This window comes from Somniosus microcephalus, chromosome 3 (genome assembly GCF_052327205.1).
Source record: "Somniosus microcephalus isolate GS21.2 chromosome 3, FLI_Smic_1.0, whole genome shotgun sequence".
In the NCBI taxonomy this organism is placed as follows: domain Eukaryota; kingdom Metazoa; phylum Chordata; class Chondrichthyes; order Squaliformes; family Somniosidae; genus Somniosus; species Somniosus microcephalus.
Window position 1 is genome coordinate 328,370,091 of NC_140989.1, and position 26,268 is coordinate 328,396,358.

At 46.2% G+C, this 26,268-nt stretch overlaps 1 protein-coding gene across 2 annotated transcripts in view; it reads right to left on the minus strand.

Moving 5' to 3' along the window:
• The window catches only part of LOC147122216 (uncharacterized), a 51,983-nt gene extending 28,181 nt beyond the window's left edge, over window positions 1–23,802 (minus strand). Inside the window, exons 1-6 of one of the 2 annotated variants that reach the window (XM_085983133.1) lie at window positions 21,835–23,802; window positions 16,356–16,432; window positions 14,150–14,264; window positions 10,486–10,559; window positions 8,730–8,827; window positions 6,443–6,675 (exon numbers count right to left, since the gene is read on the minus strand). In XM_085983133.1, the coding sequence (XP_085839259.1) occupies window positions 6,443–6,675; window positions 8,730–8,827; window positions 10,486–10,559; window positions 14,150–14,264; window positions 16,356–16,432; window positions 21,835–21,885 (648 nt within the window). In that variant the 5' untranslated portion in view covers window positions 21,886–23,802. Of the gene's footprint in view, window positions 1–6,442; window positions 6,676–8,729; window positions 8,891–10,485; window positions 10,560–14,149; window positions 14,265–16,355; window positions 16,433–21,834 lie in introns of both variants that reach the window. The other variant, XM_085983132.1, reaches the window with a different exon arrangement.
• Window positions 23,803–26,268: the final 2,466 nt, after the last annotated feature.

Consider the following 26,268-nt stretch of genomic DNA (forward strand, 5'->3'; position numbering starts at 1 on the left):
TGGAAGTCCCATTTGCGAAATGACATGCGCCACAACTGCAACAGTTGCCATCATAATTTTTACTTACAATAACCAACTGATGGCATTTTTAAAATAAACACAACATTTCACCCAAGTGACTACCCTTGTGACTATTTGTGAAGCATCTTTCTCTTACGCGTGCTCCTACGTGGTGCTTCCCCTGTGGCTTCAGCAGATGTGGAGGCCCCTTGCTCACTTTCTTGCTGCTTCTGCCTCGACACCTTTGGCGGACATCCTCTGGGGTTGCGAACCTGTGAGGGCTCACCAACAGTCTGCTGCTCCTGCGGCTGTGCAGGGGTTGAGACGCCGATCTCAGTTGGGTGGGGACTCTGATGGGGCTCTGACCGAGGGCTCTGCATTGGCATGGTCGTGCGAGCGCTTGGAGAGGAGCCCCACTTCCTTGTTCTCTGCCACCAACATCCCTCTCATGGGTCAGGTCCCCCTCAGCGCTTGCAAGTGGCTTGAGAGCACCTTGCTGCACATCAGGGGGGCCATGAGGACCTGTATCTGCACTGGCAGTCCTACACAGAAGGACTTCCATGAAGGTCTGGTTTCTCTGTTCAATAGCTGACTATCACTCCTCAAGAGATGTCAGTCTATTCTGAACACTCCATGGCCGTCGCCATCCTCTCTACTGTAGCCATCCTTTCCACGGAGTTTGCCATCCTTTCTGTGGTGCTGCGTTCATGCGCCAATGACTCCACAAAGGCTCTGCTCATGTTTGCAATGGACTCCTCCATTCACTCCACACTCGCAGCGACCCTGGAGACAAAACCTGCCAGAGACTCCTGCACCTGTTCCTGAAGTTCCAGCATCGCTGTTCTTCTGGATGGACCCAGAGGCAGAGGGTCGACATGCAGCTGAGCCGAGCTGGGAGAGTCCTGTGCCCTCCGACTAGGACTCTCCACTGCTGTCCCTGTCTCCACAATCTGCTGATGCTCACTTGTGAGCTGTGATACACCAGGTGACAACACTATTCTAGCTCACAAAGGTGTGAGAGTCTGCCCTGGTGCTGGGTTGGCTGAATTCTGCTGATGCTGCACCCTCAGAGGTTGCAGCTTCCTCTGAGGAGTCTGGAGACTCAGGCTGTTCCTACTCGATAGTGGGGACGGGTGCTTGCGATGGTCCTGTGGGGGAGTAAAGGAAAGAATCAGAGATGTGAGGCCAAGGTTACTTGCATATTGCATATTGCAGATGATCATAAGTCCATCTGTTGGAGCTTCAGAATCATTATCAGCGACTCATGCAATGTCAATGAGAGAGATGAAAAACTATTCTGTCACCAACTTTCTCTGATGCACCCATCTGTCTGTCGCCCACTTGCGCATCGTCCTCGAGTTCCAGGACCGCCTCCTCCCAAGGGGTGAGGTGGGCTACCGAGGGTGGCCCTCCTCCTGTCCTCGCTCTTTCCCTCTTATTGTGAGCTCTCTTTTCCTGCAATGAGGGAGACAAGTGGAGTTTGAGTGAGAATGAAGGAGTGAGTGTAGAGAATCCATAGCATAGATGCTTAGAAGGAGACAAAGATGGAGTGAGTTGGCAAAACCAAGGGCCCTCCCTGTGTTTTGTAAATTGTTTTCATAGCATCACAGTGATAGGGAGTGTGAGGGCTGCATAGTCGAATAGTTAGGTGAATGTGACCATAGAGAGAGAGGGAATGGGTAAGGGTGTAGGGATGTTAGTGTCAAGTGGGATGTGGAGGAAGAGGTTGTTAAAGCTGAGTGCTGGTGAGGAGAGGCAATGGGGATCAGATTGAGGGTGATGGCAAAGTCATACTCACTTTTCCAGTGCGCAGAAGGTCATGAAACCTCTTCCTGCACTGAAGCCAGGGTCTGAGGATGAGGGACAATGAGTTCACCTCCTGGGCCACTTAGACCCACACAGCCTTTGTTTGCTGGGGAGGCTTCTTCCTCCCTGAAGAAGGGAAGAGCACCTCCTTACTAGCTCTTGCTCCCTCCACCAAAGCTTGCAGGGCGACATCATCAAATCTGGGAGCAGACTTAGGTCTCCCGCTGTTCATTCCGCCTCCAGGTCCCTCTCACTGCAAAGGCCAAAAGCTTGGCAGTCTGCAGAAGAAGCAAGGCTTCTTGCAGACCTTAAATGCAACAGCAATGATGACATCATCGGAGGCGAGTTTCAGACTGAAAAAACTAATTGGGCCATGGGTTCCCACACGCTGGAACTCAATTGCCCAATTATATGAAAATCTCATCAATCTCCCACGTCGATTTGGAATCGGGTGGATAACACGAAAAGCGGATGACACGACACCAGCCCACCCCAATGACAAAATCCAGCCTTTTGTGTTTTTTAATTAAAAGTAGGATTAAAATGTAAGATTACTCTGATATGATCTGTTACACAATGATGTAATTGCATTGACTATTACTTTGTCATAAATGGTTTATTTTACATTATTTCAGCACAGATATTCTATTTAAACAACCCATTTGAGTCATTTTTTTAAAAGAGCGTAAATTAATTGTTGAGGCTTTCTGATAGCTCAGCTGGCTAAGGCAGTGAGTAGCTGAGGGATATTGAACAGTAAAGACCCAGGCTGGATTCCTGACCTTTGCTGAGATAACTAATCCCAACTGGGCCAGTGGTAGAGGTAGGAATGGAATAAACAGCCAGAGTTCCTGCTCCGGATTCCTACTGGAAATCCACATGGTTCAGCTGTGATGATTTGTGGTCAAATAGCCTGCTGACGCTCAAGGGTCAAAGTTTAACCCTGCCCACTTGACAGAAACCGAACGGGCCGGCAGTTAAAATCGCCCATGGATCTGCGCCACCGATATCCTACATCCATGCTGCAGGTTTCGATTTTAACCTGCTCTTCTGGGCAGAGGAGAGGGACACCCAGCAGAAACCCACAAAACCACAAGCCTGACATGCTATACATCTCACCAGTTCTGATTCTACAGCAATGTTTGTCATTGTGACGGTCTGTGGTTTCATCCCCACTTTGCTCTCTGCTTTTGCTTTACAATCAGATTTGCCCCACAAGATTAGCTTAAATAGTGCTGACTTGGGCCATACAGATGACTGAGGAGACTGTTGAAAACCGAAGGCTCACAGGTAATGAAATTTGTGGCAGTTAAGCACTTCATCTCTACTAAAACCACACATTCATATAAAGACGGCCATAAACCATATTTAACAATATACTGCTAGAATGTAGAACATCTTCTGCCCGCTGTCTATGAATGGATGGTAAATGTTGCCCTAGTATATACAGTGTAGTGAAGTGTGCATTAGTATTAAACTCTCCGCTGAGATTAGTTTGGCAGACTAGGTATTCACTGTCTGTAATACTTTCTGAAACTTCCTAAAGAAAGCTTTTTATTTGTCCCTCCCATTTCCCCCCCTATCCTGAAGGTGCACACATATTGGAGTACAGTTGAACCAAGATTTTCTGATTGCTGTTATTTCTATTACATGGATTACCATCATCACTGAAATAACCCTGCAAAACTCAATGTTTTCCTCATCCTGCATGTTGCGTCTTTAACAACACAATATTGGCCCAGAAATTCGGGTTGGGGGCTTCCCGCGGGTGCAAGCCCCCGACCTGCACTTACCTTGCATGCTGGCAGTTGAGCTCTGGGCTCCCGTGAAATTCCGCTCCGAGGCCTGCTCCAACTCCCAGCACGCTGTGCTTGCGTGTCCCAGGGGCGTAGTTAGTGCGATGCGTCCCCTGGGATCACGTGAGCCATGGGCAGCCAATCAGAGGAGGGAAAAGCCCATTCATAAGATTGACAGGAAGACCTGTCTAAACTTAGGAATATACGGGCCCCAAAATAACAGTAAACCTTCAAATAATTTTTTTTTTTAAATCACACTTTTTAAATAAACTATAAATTACATTAAATAACTATTTTAAACAATAATTTACATTTTTGAAAAAAATAATTTTATAAAAAAACGGGGCTAAAAATAAACTTACCTTGCTTTAAAGTATTTAAAAATAATAAACCTGTGGAAAAAATGTTTTAATTTTAATTAATTGACCACTTACCTTTTAAAATGCAGGCCTTACTCCTGGTTTTTACATTTCTAAAATCTAAAGACTTACCCTCACGGAAAATCCTGTAAAAAAAAACGTAAGTTCAAAGCGCACGCGCAGACTCCCGCGTGCACGCGTTCGACCTCTGAACCCCTTCGTTCAGAGGAACGGAAGTGCCAGTTTCCCGCGCATGCACAGTGCATGCAAGAAACTGGCACTTCCATCGGGTCCACGCGTGAGTACCCCGTGCGTACTCACGCGTTGGGACCTAAATTTCTGGGCCAATGACTGATGTGAGCTGGTAAACAGCAGAAACCTGTAACCAATTGCAAATTATCAATATTTTTAAGTCACTGCTAGCATAGTCCAATTACAGGCAGACAGGTGGAACTAATGTTAAGTATATCATGGTACCACGTGAAACAATGGCCGTGATTTTGCTGACCTCGGCGGGCCCATGGCAGACGACGTAGGTGGTGGGTCCCGACCCCGCTGCTGGCTCCATCCCACTGTCTAAAATGAATTTCCCCTGATTGGGCTTGTTAAGCCTGCCCAGCGCGTTTCCTGGCCAATTAGAGGAAGCGGGTCTGGTGATGTCATTTGATGAAGTGTCATTAGCCGGTTTCCTTAAAGGGACCATGGCCAACTTTATTTTGACATTTGTGCTGTCAGTGTTCTACGGCATTGAGGTGCTGCAAATACTGACAATCACTGCACAGAGGTGCAGGCCTGCACCCAGGCTCTCCGATGACTCCCTCCTTATGGAGGGAGTCACAGCACGCAGGGAGGTCCTCTTCCCTTCCCATGGGCGGAAGAGACCTCCCCAGGAGATAAACACAGACTGGTTGCACATTGCAGAGGAGGGCACAAGCAGGGATGTGGTCAGGAGGAGCTGGGTGCAGTGCCGCAAACGTTTCAATGATCTCAGTAGATCACAAAATGTTACTGCAAAGCCCTACTCAACCTCATCCTGCTGTGCCTCTCATCACATCCCCATCACTCTGCCTTCCCTATCCTACTCCTGCACATCCTTACTCACACCAACTTACCTTGCACCCCCACCCATCCCTCTCTATCTACATTATTACATCCCCATCTCACTAGCCACCCCTCACACTCACCTTCATCCTAGTGCATTCATACCAACTAACAACACACAAGGGTAGGCACGTGGGTGTTTTATGCAATGTTCATGTAAAGTTTCTGTTAATGTGGTGTCAAACATTGAACCCTTTATTTTCAACACTTTGCGTTCTTGGGCAGATGTGTGTGCACCTTTGGAAATGGCTTAGTGAGTTGCAGTGAATGGTGAGACATAACGGTACCCCCGCAATGGTGATGAGTGTGAAGGGAATGGCTTGGGCATTGTAGGGATGCTTTATGGTGTTGGTGTGGGGTGGTGCCAACCCGGCGCATCATATGGCAGCCAGGGTGTACAGCGTCAAGTGAAGTAAATCTGGCCATCGTGAGGCATCCCATGCTCCTGAGCAACAATGTGGTCGGGTGCTGATGCCCTGTGTCCTGTGCCGCATCAGGTGATTGCGGAGAAGGTTGGTGGTGTTGTTGGTGCTGCTGGTGTGCCTGGTGCTGCTGGTGTTGGGGCTGATTGTGGTGGGATTCTGAGGACCATGGTGAGCGAGTATAAGAGGCACCCATGCTGATGGAATAGATGGCAGGTGAAGTAGAGATGACAGAAGCGATTTGCCAATGGTGAGAGAGGTAATGAGATCAGACTGGATGGAGACTTGTGTAAAGACTTGCAGCATGGTGAATCTGTTGTGGAAATGCAGTGAGGAAGAGCTTGTGGCTGAGGGAAGATATCTCTGTAAGGTGGGAGCTTTTACTGTACATTTGAAGCTGTCAACTCAACAGCTGATTCAATGGCCACTGAACTCTCACCTCAGCTTGACAGACGTGGTCCACGACTAGCGTGGACCCCGTGGGCGAGCTGCCAAATGCAGAATGTGAACTGAATTTCATTCTTTAGTGGCTCTAAACAAGCCACTAATGACCTGAATTGGATTCCCTGTTGTGAACCCGGTGCTATGTGTTGGGTCTGCTCAGCGCTGACAGACCCGACATCGGGGAAAGGCGTGCAGTGGCTGGTTCACAGCAGAGTCCCGACCCGCTGTGAAAAAAAAACACTTTCCCACTGGACCTTCCACCAATCGCGCCCACTGACTCTCTGCAAAATCCAGCCCAGTGGGTGGGGCTGTGCAGCTTCAGTCAGTTAAACTCTGGTCATGTTGAAAATGGCTTTACTGGTGAACCTTGAGATTAATCAACAATACAATAATTATTTTTTTAAAGGTTTAACTGACTATTGGGAGTACAATTACTTTGTCAGTGATTCTCTTAACACTTCCATGGTGGTGTAAAGCTCCTTTAAACCATTATGGAGATGTGAGTTAATTTCACCTGATTTTGGTTGCTGTGTGAATGTACAGTAGAAAACCGCTTTCTGCTCATTCTGTGCTGTTGAAGATCGTGAGGAGCATAAATGGGGTCTGACTTGCATGATAAAGGGTACGGTGAATCAACATTGCAGGGTCCTGTGAAGCCACTCTCAGATGACATGATGGAAACTGCTATGTTGGCCTCCCTTCTCAGTTGGTCTTTCAGTGGAAGCTTCTTACGGGAGCCATTAGCACCTGAAAGCAAGAATTGAAATACATAAAGTGTAAGTCAGTGTATTTTCCCATTTTACTCTTCCTCCTACTGCACCTACGCACCTTTCCACAAATATATAACTGTCTCCTGCATTTATCAAGCCATCATTATTTTTCTGAGATTTCTATCCTCCAGTCCAGTTTTCAGGATATTTTTCATTTGAAAGCAAGCAGATTTTCAATTCTGCTGCATCTTTATCAATTTTTTTCCCCTTTTCCCTCATTAGGTCTCCATGGCACTAACTAGACATAAAGGGGGAAAAATTCAGTTGTTTGCGCCTCCCATTAGCGCCTTAAGAGGGCGCAAAGCAACTAGCGCTCGGGCGCGGCGATGTTTGCGCCGCTCGCGAAATTAACTAGACATTTTGCGGCGGCGCTAAACACTACCGCCACGATCTCCTGCGCCAGCAGATTGTGACGTCAGTCGAGTGCGCAACGCCCTGGTAGCACCCCGGACCGGATATTGAGTGGCGCCCCCTGCCTTACCGCCTGCTGCTAGCAACGACAGGTTGAGGGGAGCGTTATGCTGTCAGAAAGGGTCTAGGGGAGTGCTATTTAAAGGTGACCGCTTCCTGCCTTTTTTTGTCGGTGACATTTTTGCACCACGCATTCTGAGAGAGAGAGAGAGACTTCTGGAGAGATTCAACGCTGTGTGAAGGAGTTTTGAGTACAGAGCAGCACTTTGCAGGTTTATTTTGATTTGCCCTTCCTTGCTTCGCCAACGCTCTGAGGTAGTGCCTCACTCCTCAGCCTTTGCACCTTAAGACAGGTGTGAAGTGCCTGATTTAGCGCTCCAATCACCTCCAGGGACGATAAAAGCCAAGTTTGCTGTCGGAGTCGATAATTAGCGCCAGGCGCTAAACTTTGCGCACGGCCGATAATGGCGCCCCAAACGGGGCGATGCTGATTTTTTCCCCCAAAACATTTCTTTCTAATTATATGGAGTAATTTTCTGCTCAGAAGGGCATCCCCTCTACACCAATGTGGTATTTTGAAAGTAAGACTCGGAACTGGTGTCAAGTTATTGGCTTATTGTGTTCTGGGTTTGTGTTCACAAGGAACGAGGTTGAAAGTGCCCAAGCTCCTTTCATATGGAATTCTTATAGCTGGTGTAAATGGTCACTTCTTGGGTTGGAGACTGTTCTTGCGGTTTGGGAATATTCTTCAGGTTTGGGAATGTTCTTCTGGTTGGCTACATATGTGAGAATGCTTAATACATTCCTTAGGCACCAATATCACTCAGTTTGACAAATACAGAATTTATAATCTAGAACCATTAGCACAGTGTAAATTCAGGGGTGGTGCAGCGGGGGTGGGGGTCACAAACCAAGCGGTAGTTGGAAAAAGTATTAGTGGAACTGGCTGAAAGTGTGGTCAGAGAGGTAGGCTTTGAGGTGGTTTTTGAAGATGGAAAGAGATATGGCAAGGCAGATAGGTTGAGGAACAGTATTCCAGATTGCATCATGGTGGAAAGCTCTGCTACCATAAATGGACCATGTTGGTGGGAGTCGTAAGTAGGCCAGTGTCAGAAGACCAAAGCGTACAGGTTGGGATGTAGGGAGAACTGGAAGAGATTGCAGAGGTAAAGCAATGCAAGGTCATGGAGGTATTTATAGATGAGGATGCGAATGAGAGTTTTGGAACATATGTGCGGTGGGATCCAGAAGCAGGTCAAAAAGCATGGGGGTGATAGGCTGTAGGCAGCTAGGTTCTGACAAGTTTGAGTTTGTGTAAAGTGTATCTGAGGAGGCCAGCAAGGAGGGCATGGAGAAATCAAACCCAAAGAGGACAATGGCGCAGATGAGGGTTTCGGCAGTGATGTTTGAGGCTGGGTCAAAAGTGTAAGTAGTCTTGATGATAGACCAGATAATGGAGATTGAAACTCATCTTAAGATCAAGGATGTGCACTCCTATGTTCAGCCTAAGCAAGCAGTTTGAAAGGGGGATGGAATTGAGGGCAAGGGTACAGAGTTTTTGGCAGGAGGCATCACCAAAAAATTATAAATCTGAGTTTTTTTAAATTTCTCTCTTTGTACTTTTTACCACTGCTCTTCTGTTCCTGGATGACTCTGGGGGGCCGCTTTCCCATGCCTCAAAACAATTCTTCTGATAAGACGACGCACTGTGTGGCCGCCTGTGGGAGGGCAAATTACAACAATAATTGCACCAGTTCCCTGTAGAATCTATCATCATGTACCTGTTCACAATACACAATACCACACAAGAGAAATGTCAATTTACCTTGATTGTACCATCTTTAGCCTGGGATTAAAAATCCTGTTTATTCCCCCCCATATATAAAAAAAATTACAGCTCCATTTCCGAAGTGACTATCCTAGATTCTGCAATCACAATAAGACTTTTCTTGTGCTGTTTGGATTTTGGTCTTAAATATTATGGGGTGGAATTGTTCTGTGTGCCGCCTAGCACGGCACCCGATGGTTACTGAAGTGGAGGTGGTGCTGCATGACGTGCTTGTAAGGAGGGTTGCCCTCTGTGCGACTCCATGGCACCATACCTGTAGGTCAATACTGCAGCATGTCTGCAAGGGGATGGAGCCAAATTTCCAGTCACAGCTGACCATTACTCTCATTGATGTGTCAGACCTATACTATGTGGTAGCTACAGGCATCTTTTCGGTAAGTGGTACAGCTCTGCATCTACCCCTCTATTTACCCAGACCCTGTGGTGACAGTTCCCCACAGTCACAGCCAGATAGGTGTGCCAGGGCCTGCAGATATCTCGATTACATTTTGGCAGGTGCAGCTAATCCGGGTAACATTGATCAACCTGCTGAAAACATGGTGCTTTGTGATTGAGGTGGTTCCAAGGAAACAGTCAACATTATAGTTAAAGTATTCACATATCTTGGTGGTACCACTGGGTCTTCTGTCTCAGATTCCTTTGGGAAGAGAAGGATCTACATCCAGTCATCTATCAAAGCATGGTCAGATGCAGATATGCAGATCCTGGTAGATGGGGACAGAGCAGCTTTATCAGCCTGGCATCCCTCTATAGGTCTTCTTAACTGTCCAAACACCACAGAATCCCATTAGGAACTCTTTGGTGGCAGTAATTGTGCAGAGGGGGAAACATATATTCAGAGAATTGTTACAAAGGCTCACAAGAAGCTAAGTGCCAGCAGAAAAACAAAACAAAAAAATTAAATGAAAACAGTCATAAATGACTGAAATATTAACAATTAAAGTTACTTATCTGTACCCTTGAAATCAGCTACTACCACAGTTAGCAACCTAGAAGGCATCCTTTAGACTTAAAGTCCTTCATGCCCTAATATTAGGAAATGATATGCTGGATGTTCATGTGTCAACAAAATGCCCAGCTGTCTGATGCCCCTCAACAGAAACATTGCTCTCAGACAAAGCAGGGGAAGTTCCAACAGAACGGAACTCAATCCCATGTTCCACTACCAGCCACTCTATTAACAACTCCACAACAAGTGGCCAGTTGCAGCAAATCCAGGATTCACCATCAAGACCCATATGTGAACAATTGCCACTTTGGTGAGGTACTGATTGCTGCCTGTGGAGCCAGAGCCAAGGAGAGGAGGGAGGGGATGGGAGATCATTGGCAAGGAAACACAAAAAAAATCTCAGAGATTAAGAAATACACATTAAGAAGTGGCACACTCCTGTGGTATTGACAAGTTAATGTTTTCTTTCTCAATTCTAGTTGATCTAGAGCTCAGAATCGAATTTCACATAATTTTGAGCTAAGGGTAGATTTTGTTCATACAGCTAAGTCTACCATAAGAATTCACGTTTACATTACCTTTCTTTACTTTTTGTCTGTTTATCGTGTTTTTTAGATGTTCCAGAATTTTCTATTGAGTCAGCAGGCACAACCTAATTGAGAAATTTAAGCTGATTAAATGCACTCATTCTCCCACTTACAGATATTCTCATATGTCTTCTCTTATTCCCAAAATGTACTCTACATGCTTGCTGCAGTTGCTATATCACTGTCAGCAGATAGTAAAATACAATACTCGAAAGAATATTTATCTGTTCAGAAATACAAGCAGAATATGCTTTAATTTAGCCTGTGATAATTGGAGATGCAGAACTGTTCAAATGGTTCAAAGTTTTGCACTTATTGTAACATTTCAACAAAAACAGCATCTTCCAGATAAGTTACTTTTGTATTATGTTTAATGAAAAACAAGGCATAAAATGAAACCATCAATCCTTCCCTTCTACAAACCGTGTACAATCTAGCTATTGTGGATTCTATTCCACCTATTGAATCTTCTGAAGGAAAGTTCTACATCAATATTCCCTGAACATCAATGGTAACTATACAGAAAATAGGAACCATTAGCCTAGTGTCCGCTCGTGGAACATCCTGAGCAGAAGTAGGGTGGTGTGTGAGTGATGGCCATCTGAGGTAAAGTGAGAAACCCCGCTGAAGGTAGCCTAATTTGAATAAATCAGGATGAGCTCCAGCCATCTGGATTGTCAGTGAATAGAAGCTTACTTACTGGGAGTAGAGTACGAAGATTTCTTTACCAAAATGTGTGCTAGGTCTATAGTTAGGCACATCTCCAAGTTCTCCAATGGAGCTATTGAAGTGCTGCTGGGTGAATTACAACAGAGGAGAGAGGGTCAGTTTGGTAGAGTAACACAGAGTCCCAAGGAGAGCCGCTTAGGAGTAGTGGAAGGAGGAACCCAGTGCAGTCACAAACAATGCCACACCCCATGTGTAGCAAACTCAGTACCTGAAAAAGGTTAATAACCTTACCAGATTAGGCAAGGTAAGAGAAGCCAGCTACACCTCCCATTAATGCATCATTCTAAGCATGTCTGCCAGTCACAGTGACTTCCTCTCACATGTTAAAATGCTTGAATTGCTAACCATCAATGCCCAGGAGACAGTGCTGTTCACTTATAACCACCAGCCTTCACCAGGAAGTATTCCTTCACTCAGCCTTATATGCAATCAGCCAACTTAAAACCTCAGATAGAATCTAATTCTTTAGTTCATGCACCTGTTATGCCTTGATGGGCTACATGCTGAAAGCTGGGTTTTACAAAGAGAGGACAGCCCATGCACTAGCGAGAACTGCGACAGGTGGTGGCGGAACCTCAAACATCCGCTCTCACACCCTCTGCTAGGAGGAAGCTCTCCAAACCCTGGGGAAGGAGATGGGATGATAGAGGGTATCAGAGACAAAGGAGGAGTTGGGTAGATGCCAGCTGATGGTTTATGATGACACAGGGTCCATCAGCATCCAGCTAGTTACAAGAAAAATTCATTACTTACTTTGTGATTTTCTATGCACTTCATCACCTTCCCATTTATTCACCTACCATTGCCACTCACTCCAATCCTTATGCAATGTGATGCATCTGTCTCATAGTCACCCTCGCCGAATGCACTGCATCTATTGGGTGAATACCTGACCTTCAGAAGAGAGCATAAAACGCAAGGGAGAGGGAGCGGACTGGAGGTGGGCCACCACAAATAGTCCAGCTAAGTGATGCAGAGGAGGAGACCCTGGAGATAAGTGGGACATCAATCTCCACCAAGCTGGTCTGCAACAGAGTGGTAGGAGTGATGTGGCACTGGCCCAGGAGAGGGATGATCTCAAAAGGGGACATGGAAGTGGGTACTCCTCTCAAAGCGCTCCCATTTCTCACCCATTGCCATCCCCTCAGCCAGTATCTGACATGTTGACTCATCTCCCGATGACAGAGTCTGCCCCTGCACAGGTGCAGGTGGAGCAGTCTTTGGCGAGGCCCTCAGGGGTTGCAAAACCCTGAGGGCATTGGCTAAAAGCATCTCAGTAGTTAGGGCAGGGATCTGAGGAGCCTGCCTCTACCTCTGCTGAAGCCACACGGGAAGCACCACGTAGAAGTGGTAAGAAGTGTAAGTTCAAGAAATTGTAATTCACCAAGGGTATGCACATGGGTGCTTGAGAAAATGTTATGCTATTAATTTTCCTTTTTTTATGCCACATAAAATTAATTGTTTAGCATCACTTCCACGTCTTGCCCATTATTGCGTCCCGAGTGCCAAATTGCCCTTTCACTTGTATTGACATTCATCATGAAACATGACGGGACACATTGGGCAGATATGCAATGGGTATATCAGTGGTTCAAGGACTGTTTAGTCCAAAGGGGAGGTGATGGTGATCCTGGTGGTGGGAGTGGACCGCTGGAGTTGACAGTGGTGGTCACTTTCACAGCCACTGGTAATGTGTGGCCACCAGGTCCAGCAGGGAGCAGGTCTTCCTCTAGGAGGCTGCCGATGCCTGCTGCCACCTGACATGACAACCTCAGCCTGCGGAAACACTGCTCTTCTGAGGAGGTCAAGGAAGCTGAGCCTCTGTCTGTGCACCCTGTGATGTGGGTAATGCCTCCTGTGACCTCAACCCCTCTCCTGGGCACCTACCGCCTGCGCATGTGCTGATCCCACCACAGCACGCTGTTGCTGCCATGGATGGTGATGGTCTTCCTCTTCTGATGTGCTGTATAACACATCCAACGCCTCTCCCATCCTGACCTTGTCAGCTTGAAAGCCTCCAAGGCTGAAAAAAGCTGCATCCACACAAGAACTCTCTGCCAAACATTTGCCAGAGGGAACTGAGACAGCAGCTACAATAAAGTGAGCTTTTATTCAGATGGGACAATGCCAAGTTTAAATGCCCACCTGAACTGCTGCTCAACCTCGCCTCCGTTTCCCTTGTCAGTTTCTCGAGCCCTGGGAAACCCGCGTTGCACATGTTAAATTTGGAGCCAAGTTAAAGGCAATTTGCAAAGACCTCATTAACATCTCCGAAGGATGTTAATTGCACCCGCCTACCTGCAATAATGAAACCCTTGACTTTGGTGAGTAGAGTTCTCACCAGTATCCAAACACATCTGGAGCCAGGTTGTGCTCCCAATCGAAAATTCAAAAATTTTAACCCCCTCCCACCTGCTTCCAGCTCACATTCTTGGGGGTTAATATTTCCCCTATTGTGTCTCTACAAGGTACATTTTTCTTCCCTTTTAGACTTTTATTGTTTCTCAATGGGAATGTGTACCAGCATGAGACTCTACTATATTTTATATGATTTAATGTAAAATAAATAGTAAAAGTCCGCAGAGCACTAATATGCGGATCTCTGCTGCGATTGTCCATATGCTGAATTTCCATTCCACACTAGGCTTTTGGCAGAAGCTTAGGGAAGATGTCGCCTGCCTGCTCGCTTGGCCAAATAATTGACACAGAGGAGGGAATTATAAAGAGTGAGAATGAATATAAAATACAAAAGGAAATAAAAAAAACAATTGTTTTTCCATGGTACAGACTAATACTGAAAATGGGCCACTTAATCTTCCTTAAAAATTCAAGAACCTTATGAAATTAAAAGAATGGAGTTAAATGTCTCATGGATTCAATTAGAAGGAGTTCTATATAGTCAGGGCTTGTTGACATTAATCCCTACCTCGGGCTTACAATCATTTTGCATTCCTGACGAGACCTTTTGTTTGTTGATCATTAGCAGTGGGGTAATATCAAGCAGATGCTTTTCTTTCTCCTCACACTGTAATGGTAAGGGACTGAATATAGAAAGACAGAGAGAGTGTAAATGTCAGTTTGAGAGCCATCTATATTTAACCATTCCAGTACTGATCGTCACTCCAGTTTTCACCAGATACTGTGTTTTCCCCTCTCCCTCTATTTGTGACTTATTAGACAGGTAAGAAAGACAATCTGCTTCTCAGCCTCTTCAAATACTGGTCTGTAATCAACCACTATGAGATACACAAGACCAACCTAGGTAGCTCAGTTTTGGGTTGTAAGGTGACTGAATGCAATCTCGCAGGTTTGCTGAACCTGGGAGGAAATGAGGAAGTCCAGTGGCATTAAAAACGGTAGGAATGGCATCCAATCTGTGTAATTAAAAAAAAATTAGTCTGTTAATGGGCCAGATTTTCCGACCCCAACGGGTGTGTACAAGGTGTGTATGCACCCGTAGGGGCCTCGTAAGTGCCGGTTTCAGGCATGCGAAGCGCAGGCGCTAAAACTCGGCACTTGCGATCTGTCAAGAATTCTCCTGACAGATCATCCACCTGCCCGGGAAAAGTGCCTCTGCGGGTGGAGAGTTGCGCTTTTTGCACAACTTCCGCCCGCTGAAAGGCCATAGAATTCTTACGCCTGGTAATAGCAGGTAAAAGTGTTGAAAAATAGAAAAATGAAATTTGATAACTCATTTATAAATTAAAAATACTCTTCAAAAAGGTAAGTTTATTTTTAGCTCTGTAAAAACATTTTTTTTAAATTCCAAAAAAATTTTACATTTTTAAAAATTAAATGGAATTTTAATTATGTAATTAAAAAAAAAATGTATTTAATGTTTTAGTGTGTTTTTAAATGTGATCCCCATTCATACTTTTGACAGTTCTGTCCCTACAGACCTGTCAAAAGTATGAAGGGGAATTCCCTTCTATGATTGGTTCGCCTGGCCCACGTGATCTCAGGGGCACTTGCGAACCACATGCGCCCCTGGGATACGTGGGCCTCTGCGCATTTCCAACAGGAGAGGCCCAGGATCGGAAGCCTTGGGTTCTACGGAACCAGCAGGTAGGTTCGTAGATTTTTTTCCGATCGGAGGCATCCTCCCGAAGGAAGCCTCCGATCGGAAATTCAGGGCTAATGTCTTTTGTTTGAATGAAAGAACCAGCCTGGAGTGGTGGTTTTGATTGACATCTGTATCTGAGACCTGAGGGAAGAGGCAGGATCAGCTGCCTGAGATTGTTTTTTTATTCATTATTGGGATAGGGGTGTCGCTAGCAAGGCCACCATTTATTGGCCATCCCTAGTTGCCTTGGGGAAGGTGGTGGTGAGCCTTCTTCATGAACTGCTACAGTCCACGTGGTGGAGGTACTCCCATAGTTCTGTTAAGTCAGGAGTTCCAGGATTTTGACCCAGGGACGATGAAGGAACGGCGACGTCTGTCAAGAAATAAATGTTGAAAACAAATATAACAAAACTACTTTGTGTTCCATCTCCAACCTAGCATGGTGGCGATGTATAATTGATGCAGCTAAAACTACTGGACTGGATGAAGTTGGCCAGGTCTATACCAGGAGTCTATCCTGTCTAACTCTGAAAACATGTGACCAGGCTGCCAGGTGAATTTTCTCATTCTCAGGTCTGGCATAGAAAAGCTGCTACAGTGCACAAAAACATTCTGCAGCAGGTCAGAGAATTCCAGGAGCATACAGCGTCACACAATGCTTGTTTTGTCTGTCTATAGTGAACTCTTGTCAACTTCTTTGTATCCAATTCTTCGTGTGTACCTGCTACACACAAAAAAACCACAATTCGAAATGCATTTTTCTCTTTCTTATACCATACATTATTCTGTCAGCTAAGAGAGCAGGCTTTTCAATACCAGACTATAACCAGCTGCTAGGAGGTGCACAGTAATTATCCTAGAAATGACTCTGGCTTTTTCCATAATTTCTAGTGGGGAGCATCTGGCCTGAGCTTAAAAAGAGGCCACATTGCTCTCTTGTTGTGGGATGGGGGCAGAGGGTTTGCGGGGGTGGGGGTGGTGGGTGGGGGCGAGGGGAGCAGGAAGAGAACTACAAGCCAATATATATATGATAAATAAAGGAAAGAAAAAGAAAGGAAGGGTGTTTTACCTTATTTCTGCCTTAGTTATTTTATCTGTTTGTTCAACGTTGTCATTTATATACTGGATTTTCAGCTCCGTTTGTCCCTGTTGAGCACAAATAGAAAGCATAACAAATACAAGGAAGGCAAATGCAGAAGAACCCTGGTCAGTTAGAGGATCTTGTATAAATGAACTCCTTTAGGAGCAATGTTTGTGCTGTGTTCAGTATAGTGGTCATGTAATAAATGGTTTATTTTGTGCTGGATGTCAACACAGATATTCTATTTAAACAACCCATTTGAATCATTTTTTTTTAAAGAGCTTAAATTAATTTCTGAGGCTTTCTGATAACTCAGCTGGTTAAGGCAGTGAGTAGCTGAGGGATATTTAACAGTAAAGACCCAGGGTGGATTCCCGGCCTATGCTGAAATAGCTCATTCTAGCTGGGCCAGTGAGAGGGGTAGGAACAGAATGATCAGCCAGAGATCCTACTCCTGATTACCATCCAGGGATTCCTACCGGAAGTGCACACGGTTCAGCTGTGATGATTTCTGCTCAAATAGCCTGATGACACTCAAGGGGTAATTTGAACTTTGCCCGCTCAGTAGAAACCGAGTGGGCGGGCAGTTAAAATGTAAAAAAAGATGGTCAGCCCAAGGAGGCTGGTAAGTCCCTTGACCTGCTTGTAGCACAAAGGCACAAAGAGCACGTTTGTCTTTCTTTCTCAAACTCGCCCTCCCATGCCCTGTGTTCCCACGCCTCCCCTCCAAGTTATAATGCACATAGACACCTATTTGGGTAATTTTCTCCTGTCACAGAATTGTACAGTACAGAAGGAGGCCATTGGGCCCATCGAGTCTGCGCTGTCTCTTTCGAAGAGCAATCCAGTTAGTCCCACTCCACCGCTCTTTCCCCATATCCCTGCAATTTTTTCTCCTTCAACTTTTTAATCCAATTCCCTTTTGAAAGCTACAATTGAATCTGTATCCATCACCCTATCAGGCAGTGAATTCCAAATCCTAACCGCTCGTTGCGTAAAAAAAAAAGGTTTTCCCTCGTGTTAGTTGATGTCTGTACACTTGCTGAGTCTTGTATATTGTGCACTCAGCCTGCAGATTAGAGGTGGCTGAGAGCAGACTAGCATTATGGGTAGAACTTCCTGCAGTGACATTGTGAAATTCCATTCCAGTCACATCGCAAATTAGTGCAAGTGGGTGCAGTTATTCAATAATGCAGCAGCGTATGAAAAGCATGCCACACTATTAAACAGAGTGCAGGATTTTGCTATCAGCAACAACAACTTGCATTTATATCGCGCCTTTAACGTAGTAAAACGTCCCAAGGCGCTGCACAGGAGTGTTTGAAGACAACAAATTTGACACCGATCCACATAAGGATAAATTAGGGCAGGTGACCAAAAGCTTGGTCAAAGAGGTGGGTTTGAAGGAGCGTCTTAAAAGGAGGAAAGTGAGGTGGAGAGGTTTAGGGAGGGAATTCCAGAGCTTAGGGCCTAGGCAACAGAAGGCACGGCCATCAAAGGTTGAGCGATTATAATCAGAGATGCTCAAGAGGGCAGAATTAGAGGAGTGCTGATATCTCGGGGGTTGTGGGGCTGAAGGAGATTACAGAGATAGGAAGGGACGAGGGCATGGAGGGATTTGAAAACAAGGATGAGAAATTTGAAATCGAGGCGCTGCTTAACCAGGGGCCATTGTTGGTCAGCGTGCACAGGGATGATGGGTGAACGGGACTTGGTGCGAGTTAGGACACGGGCAGCTGAGTTTTGGATGACTTCAAATTTACGTAGGGTGGAATATGGGAGGCCCCCCAGGAGTGCGTTGGAATAGTCAAGTCTAGAGGTAACAAAGGCATGGATGAGGGTTTCAGCAGCGGATGAGCTGAGGCAAGGGCGGAGACGGGCGATGTTATGGAGGTAGAAGTAGGCGGTCTTTATTATGCTGCGGATATGTGGTCAGAAGCTCATTTCAGGGTCAAATATGACACCAAGGTTGTGAACAGTGTGGTTCAGCCTCAGACAGATGTTAGGGAGAGGGATGGAGTCAGTGGCTAGGGAATGGAGTTTGTGGCAGGGACCGAAAACAGTGGCTTCGGTCTTTCCAATATTTAATTGGAGAAAATTTTGCTCATCCAGAACTGGATGTCGGACAAGCAGTCTGACAATTTAGACACCGTGGAGGGGTTGAGAGAAGAGGTAGTGAGGTAGAGCTGGGTGTCGTCAGCGTACATGTGGAAACTGACACTTTGTTTTCAGATGATGTCACCAAGGGGCAACCTGTAGATGAGAAATAGGAGGGGGCCAAGGATAGATCCTTGGGGGACACCAGAGGTAACGATGCGGGAGCGGGAAGAGAAGCCATTGCAGGTGATTCTCTGGTTATGATTAGATAGATAAGAATGGAACCAGGCGAATGCAGTCCCATCCAGCTGGACAATGGTGGAGAGGTGTTGGAGAAGGATGGAGTGGTCAACCGTGTCAAAGGCTGCAGACAAGTCAAGAAAGACAAGGAGGAATAGTTTACCTTTGTCACAGTCACAAAGAATGTCATTTGTGACTTTGATGAGAGTCATTTTGGTACTGTGGCAAGGGCGGAAACCTGATTGGAGGGATTTAAACATGGAGTTCCGAGGAAGATGGGCACAGATTTGGGAGGCGACAACACGTTCAAGGACTTGAGAGGAAAGGGAGGTTGGAGATGGGGCAGTAGTTTGCAAGGACGGAGGGATCAAGGTTTGTTTTTTGAGGAGAGGTGTGTTGACAGCAGATTTGAGGGAGAGGGGGACAGTACCTGAGGAGAGAGAACCGTTAACAATATCAGCTAACATGGGAGCCAGAAAAGGAAGTTGGGTGGTCAACAGTTTGGTGGGAATAGGTCCAAGGGAGTAGGAGGTGGGTCTCATAGACAAGATGAGCGCAGAGAGGTCATGAGGGGAGATCGGAGAAAAACTGGAGAAAGATGTGAGTTCAGGGGTAGGACAGGGGGGAACCTTAGAGGAAGTTTGGTCCAGTGGGCTAGGGGAAGGAAGGGAAGTGGCAGAGGCAGCTGAACGATGGTCTCAATCTTAGAGACAAAGAAGTCCATGAGCTCCTCACACTTGTTATCGGAGGTGAGGGTGGAGGAGACAGAGAAGGGGGGTTTAAGAAGACAGTTAGCAGTGGAGAATAGGAGCTGGGGTTTATCTTTGCATTGCAGAATGATTCTGGAATAGTGAAAAATTTTGGCAGATGAGAGCAGGGCCCGATAGTGCTTTATCAGAGGATAGAGGCCATGAAATTCGGCCCTTTTGTGCCGGCCGATAAAGCCAGTTTGGATGAAAAAATCGCGGTCACCTCGCTTCCACTGACTTCCGGCGCCGAATGTGGCGGCCGCCATTTTGGGTAGGTCGGCTGCGCTGCTGTTGCCTGCGCTCACTCCAGATATGGAAATTAGTCATATGGTGACATCAATCAGCGTGCAACGCTGAATTGACGCACGATCTGGTATTTTGGTCGCCGCCGCTCCTTTTAACACCCTCTTCAAAGCACGCATAGCAGAACATGCGTGCAGCTGTACGACATACCCCCCTACCAGTGCTTCTTAAAGGGACATACGCAACTTTCAGGTAAGTTTAGATTTTTGTTTTTGGTTTCTTTAAATTTTATTGCAGTAGTGGCTTGGTGCAATACATTTAAAAAGTTGTTAAAGTGTGAAGGGAGTGCAGGGAGTGCTGCTGGACATTTGCAAAGCTTTGGCTCTTAAAGGAAAGCTCCCAGTCCTGGGGGCTCCAGTTGCAGCCCCCCTTAGGCTGCAGCATGACATGGAAATGGAGCAGAAGCAGCAAAGGGGACAAACTGCTCACAGAGGGAGGAGGAGGAGGAGGAAGAAGAAGAAGCAGAAGAGGAGGAAGCGGAAGGAAGGCGGTAACCCAGACAGCCCCTTTCTGGCTGGGATATCATGGATCAAATCATCCGCCTGCGGTACCAGTGAACACAACCCCAATTCCCCTTTCAACATTTGTCCCACACCTTACCTTCCCTCAGTTACTGACCATCACAGCACCCTCTTGGCCACAATGCTGAAATAAAATCCACTACAAAGCAAACATTCCAATCCAACTTTATCCAGATTTGAATCCAATATTACATCAAAAAATCAACTAATCATCCTTGAGCATTCCCTTAGTGTGCCGTTGCCTATCCTAATACTCTTATGCAGTGCGACACCAGTGGCTGCAACATGGCTGGTGGAAGGCTGCTGACTTTCAGTGGGGGACACTGCAGATGACCTTGCAGGATGATCGCGAGGAACTGATGGCTGGGAGTGTGTAATCGAGTGATGGTGTTTCTTCTTCTTCTTCACTCTCCTCTCCCTCTTCTTGGTCAACCACTGGCTGGGCAAGCTGCATTTCTTGGGTGTCTGAAATGAGGAAGGCACAAGAGTAGGGTTGTGGTGAAGGGAGGGCAGGAAAGCAAGAGGTGCATGCTTACACCATGTGCAGCTTGTACATCAAAAGATATCGTGGAATGAGGGGGAAGTGGGATGTGAGAAGGAGGATAATGTATGAGGATACTGGCATCTTGTATTCTTTCAGCCCCATCACTAGCCAAGGGCTCTGCCATGCCCGTTCCAAGAATGGCCAGCACCGTCTCCTCCAAGGGGGTGAGGTGAAGCTAGGAATGTGAGGTGTGCCTCGTGTTTAATAGAAGTTGTTGGTAGGTGAGTGATTGGGGGGTCGTACATTGAGCAGTGTGTGAGGCTAGTGGTGCAGTTGGTAGGAGAGGGCATTTGAAGATGCATTCGCTGACCTTGACCACTGGTCTGAGGTCATGGAACGTCTTTGGGCACTGGAGCCAGGTCCTGGGAGCGACACTGCTGGCAGCGACCTCCTCAGCGATCTGGTCCCACATCCTTCTTTCTGGAGGGCCTCCTGGCCCCCTTTGGGTAGAGGACCTTTCTTCCAGTGTTCACCCCCTGCACAAAGCTCGAGTGCTGCATCCGAGACCCTGGGTGCCCTTTCCCTGGCCTGTTGTGCCATTTGGGTTGGTGCTGAAGCACGTTTGTCATTTTACATCAGCAGAAGGCAGCTCACCTTTAAGAGGTGCAGACTAGCTTTAAGTAAAGCTGGCCTCGCTCGAACATTGCGAACTTCGGCCCCCTGCTGAGCAGACACCCTGTCAACAGCGCGTTCAGCGCTAGCCTGTGCGCTGCGATCATTATAATTAGCAGGCAGCATGAAGTTGATGTGCTGCCTGCATTCCTTGAATGGGAGTGGGCACATCACTCATTGTGGAATTTCACTCCAGAGACATTTTGTACAGTCAGTTTCAGCTGGATTCTAATCCCATCTCCAAAGGGGAGAGCACTGTATTGCAACGCCACCCAGTCCCTCAACTGCTGCTGTTGTGGGCTCACTGGGGATTATCTGGCTACTGAAGCCTCCTAGTTCAAATGGAAAAGTTATATTTGACATGGAAGCAAGTCACAAAACAACAAGTCAATACACCTCACCATTTCTGATTCTGCAGCAATGTTTGTCATTATGACGGTCCGTGGTTTCATCCCCACTTTTCTCTCTGCTCTTGCTTTACAATCCCATTTGTCCAACAAAGTTTGCTGATATGATGCTGCGAAGCGCCGTAGATATGACTGAGAAGACTGTTGAAAACAGAAGGCTCACAGATAATGAGTGTTGTGGCAGTTAAACACTTCAGGCTGGATTTTCATTGGGCCGTGGAGTCGGGATTGGAGGCGTGTGGGGGTTTAAAATCCTGAAATCGGGGGTCCCAACCCCATCCCGCCCCCAACCCGCCTCCATGCCAGTTTCAAAGGAGGCGGGTACCTGACCCGCACTGGGGCCCACCTTCCCGAGGCGGGAAGGGGACTAGTGCCAATTAACTGCCTGTTAACAGGTAGTTAACAGACAGTTTTTAGCCTAATCCCTATTTTCATTGTTGAAATGTGGGATTCCCGACGGCTCCAAACCACGCCAAGTTAGCGAGGTGGGCCATCTGGATGAAGGGCTTGGAGGGTTCGAGATGTCCGGTGTTCAGGTGAGTGATGGGCGCATGAGTGCAAAGGTAAGTGTGTTTGGTCTGTGTAAAGTGTTTAAAGAAGTTCTACTAACCTTTACTTACCTTTACAGCCTTCCTTCCTTCAGGTCTCGGGAGTCCCTCATCTCACCGGCACAGAAAGCAGGATGGCACCAGCTGTCAAAATCTGCAGCCTCTGCTTTCTGTTCCGGGGAGATCTCTAAATCATCCTGAGAGGAAGGAATTAACCTGGAATACAGATTGTCAGTGTAACAGCTGTGAAACGCTGATATTTCATCTGTCAAAAGGTCTTGACAGATGAAATTTCAATCTGTGATGTCACCTGTTGCCGGGTGGCCCTTAATTGGCCTGCTGAGCCCGCTGGGTAGTCTTAACAAGGTCAATCAAGTCTAAATCATGTGGGTTGGCTCGAACTCAATGGAGGCGGGACTACAACCCCAAAAGGTGTAGTCCCGCCTCCTACCCGCCTCCTCAATGAAAATCCAGCCCTTCGTCTGTACTAAACTCAGACATTCATATAAAGACGGCCATAAACCATCTTTATCAATATAACCCTAGAATGTAGAACATCCTCTGCCCGCTGTCTATGAATGGATGGTAAATGTAGCCCTAGTATATACAGTGTAGTGAAGTGTGCAGACTGAGTATTCATTGTCTGTATACTTACTCAAACCTCCTAAAGCAAGATGTAACCTTTTTTTTGGTCCCTCCCATTTTCTTCCCTCCTGTCCTGAAGGTTGCACACGTATTGGAGTACAGTTGAAGCGAGTATTTCTAATTGGTGTTTATAGTAATCTGGGATGTAATGTTTAAGTTATCCACCAGATGGAGCCAAATATTAAGGGTTCACATTCACCAGTATTTAAGGTAATGGGTCATGTACTCAATGTCCTGGTACACCAGTTAACACGGTAATGTGGCTTTGCATTATGGGTATGACTCAGAGGTGGATCCTCCATCTTGTGCTCGTGCGATAAGAAATGTGCCTGGCCTCCAGCTTGTAAGAGATATGTTCCTCTGCTACACCGTGTAAATAAACAGTTGGGTTTGTTCCTAATATCTCGCTTCTCTCAGTTTCTGACCTTACCACTCGGATATCACATATTGGCGACGAGGATAAACAGATCACATCTTGAAAAAGAAAAAAAAAGAAAAGGAACACTGAATAACGGATCATGGCTGCTATGGTAGGACAGATCTCTGCTTTTGATGTTCAGACGCAGGCCTGGGATGAATACTGTGAGGTGTTGATGCATTTCTTTGAAGCAAATGATATAGATGATGTCGGAAAAAGGAGGGCAATTTTGCTCACTTCCGTGGGAAGTCAGACGTATAGTTTAATGAGAAACTTATGCAGTCCTGCAAAGCCTGGAGACAGATCATTTGCTGACTTAGTGGCCTTGCTAAAGGACCATTTCAATCCCAGACCGAGTGAGATTATACAGCATTTCAAATTTAATTCATGGAACAGAAAACCGGGAGAGACTGTATTGGATTATGTAGCGGTGTTGCGGAAATTGGCACACGATTGCAATTACGGCAACAACCTGAAAGACAAGCTGAGAGATAGGCTAGTTTGCGGGATAATGGATGATCGAATGCAGCGGAGATTATTGTCCGAGACTGGGCTTACGTATGAAAAAGCGTTGGAACTTGCTCAAGCCATAGAGACAGCGAACCGAGATCTAAAAGAAATACAAGGTTCAGACTGGACTACTACAAAGCAAGTTGCAGGTCAGGTTATTGTGCACAAGTTAAACATGCATCAGAAACCACAACGTGAGCATGTGAAGGCATGTTATAGATGCAATGGCGATCACCTGGCGAGGGAATGCAGGTTTCTGGAGGAAAAGTGCCACAAGTGTGGGAAAAAAAGGCACATAAAACATGCATGCAGGGCAAAAGCAATCGTGGAGGAATACAAACCAAAAGGGGGAGGAAAGCAAAACCTAGGAAGAGAAGTGAAAAAACAGGGAGCACATCACATCAGCGGAGAAGCTGAGAAAGAAGACGACATGTTCATAATGCATAGTATGGTAGAGAACATTCCAAAAGTGGATCCTATCACTTTGCAACTGACAGTAAATGACACTAAGGTCAACTTTGAAGTGGATACAGGATGCAGTGTAACCATAATGAACAGGGAGGAGTACTCAAAATTGTGGAACCGTGCAAAAGTTCCAGAGTTAACATCTTGCTCTATGCAGCTTAAAACATATACCGGTGAATGAGTGGCGACATTGGGTACAGCTACTGTAACTGTGCAACACAGGGACACCATGGAACAGCTACCTGTAGTTGTAGTATCGGGTTCCGGACCAAACCTGTTAGGTCGGGGCTGGATACAAGAACTTAAATTAGATTGGGGAGCAATAAATCAAATAGAGGGAGGCAAACAGTTGTCTTTGCAAGAAGTGTTGTTTGAACATGAGAACGTGTTCAAGGAAGAACTTGGCACATTTAATGGCCCCCCAGCTAAGATTTATGTAGACAAGGAGGCACTGCCAAGGTTTTTTAAACAACGACCTGTGCCGTATGCCATGAAACCGAAGGTAGAGGTTGAGCTTGATCGTCTTTTGAGGGAGAACATACTGGAACCCGTGAAATGTTCAAAATGGGCAGCTCCCATTGTACCTGTTTTAAAACCGGACAATTCGGTAAGACTGTGGAGATTATAAATTGACAGTAAATATGGTGCCTAAACTAGAACAGTATCCTATTCCCAAAACAGAGGATCTCTTTGCAAACCTGGCTGGAGGGAAGAAATTCACGAAGCTGGATATGAGTCATGCATACTTGCAGATTACACTAGATCTAACCATAAATCCACACAAGGGTTTGTTTACCTATAACCGCTTACCATTCGGTGTCTCATCTAGTCCAGCTATTTTCCAGAGGACTATCGAGGGTGTACTGCAAGGGATCCCACATGTTTCAATCTATCTGGATGACATTCTGGTGACAGGAAGAACCGACCAGGAGCATCTGAGCACTCTGAGAGAGGTACTACAAAGATTGGATAAGGCTGGGTTACGGCTCAAGAGGAGTAAGTGCACTTTCCTGGGGAATGAGGCCATGTTCCTGGGACACAGAGTGGATGCCACCAGGCTCCATCCAATCAAGGAGAAGGTACAAGCACTGCAGGAGACCCCAGCTCCTACCAATGTGACTGAGTTAAAAGCTTACCTGGGACTGCTAAACTATTATAACAGATTTTTACCAAACTTGGCAACAGTGTTAGCACCTCTTCACAAACTTCTGCGCAAGGAGACACAGTGGCAGTGGGAAGAGGAACAGAGGGTTTCATTTGAACAGTCCAAGAAACTGATGCTGTCCTCGGATATGCTGGTTCACTACAATGCAGAGAAAGACATCATTCTCTCTTGTGTTGCTTCACCTTATGGGGTGGGGGCGGTTCTTTCACACAGCTTGGAAGATGGAACAGAAAGACCAATAGGGTTTATGTCTCGAACTCTGACACCGGCGGAAAAAACTATTCCCAGTTAGATAAAGAGGGGTTAGCAGTAATGTTTGGGTTACGGAGGTTTCACAAGTACATATATGGCAGGAAATTCACCATATGCACCGATCATAAACCTCTTCTGTCTCTTTTTAATGAAATGAAAGCAGTACCACAGATGGTGTCACCCGGATCCAGAGGTGGGCAGTGACGTTGAGGGCATATGAGTATGTCATCGTTTACAAGGCGGGCAAGTACCATGGGAACGCAGATGCCTTGAGCCGTCTTCCACTGCCAGGTACACCTATCCGTGCAGCTCCAGAGGACAGAGTTTTGATGTTGGAGGACACGGACACGGCAATTGTGACCGCTGAACAAGTAAGGACATGGACCGGTAAAGATCCAGTACTGTCTAGAGTCTGAGAATATGTG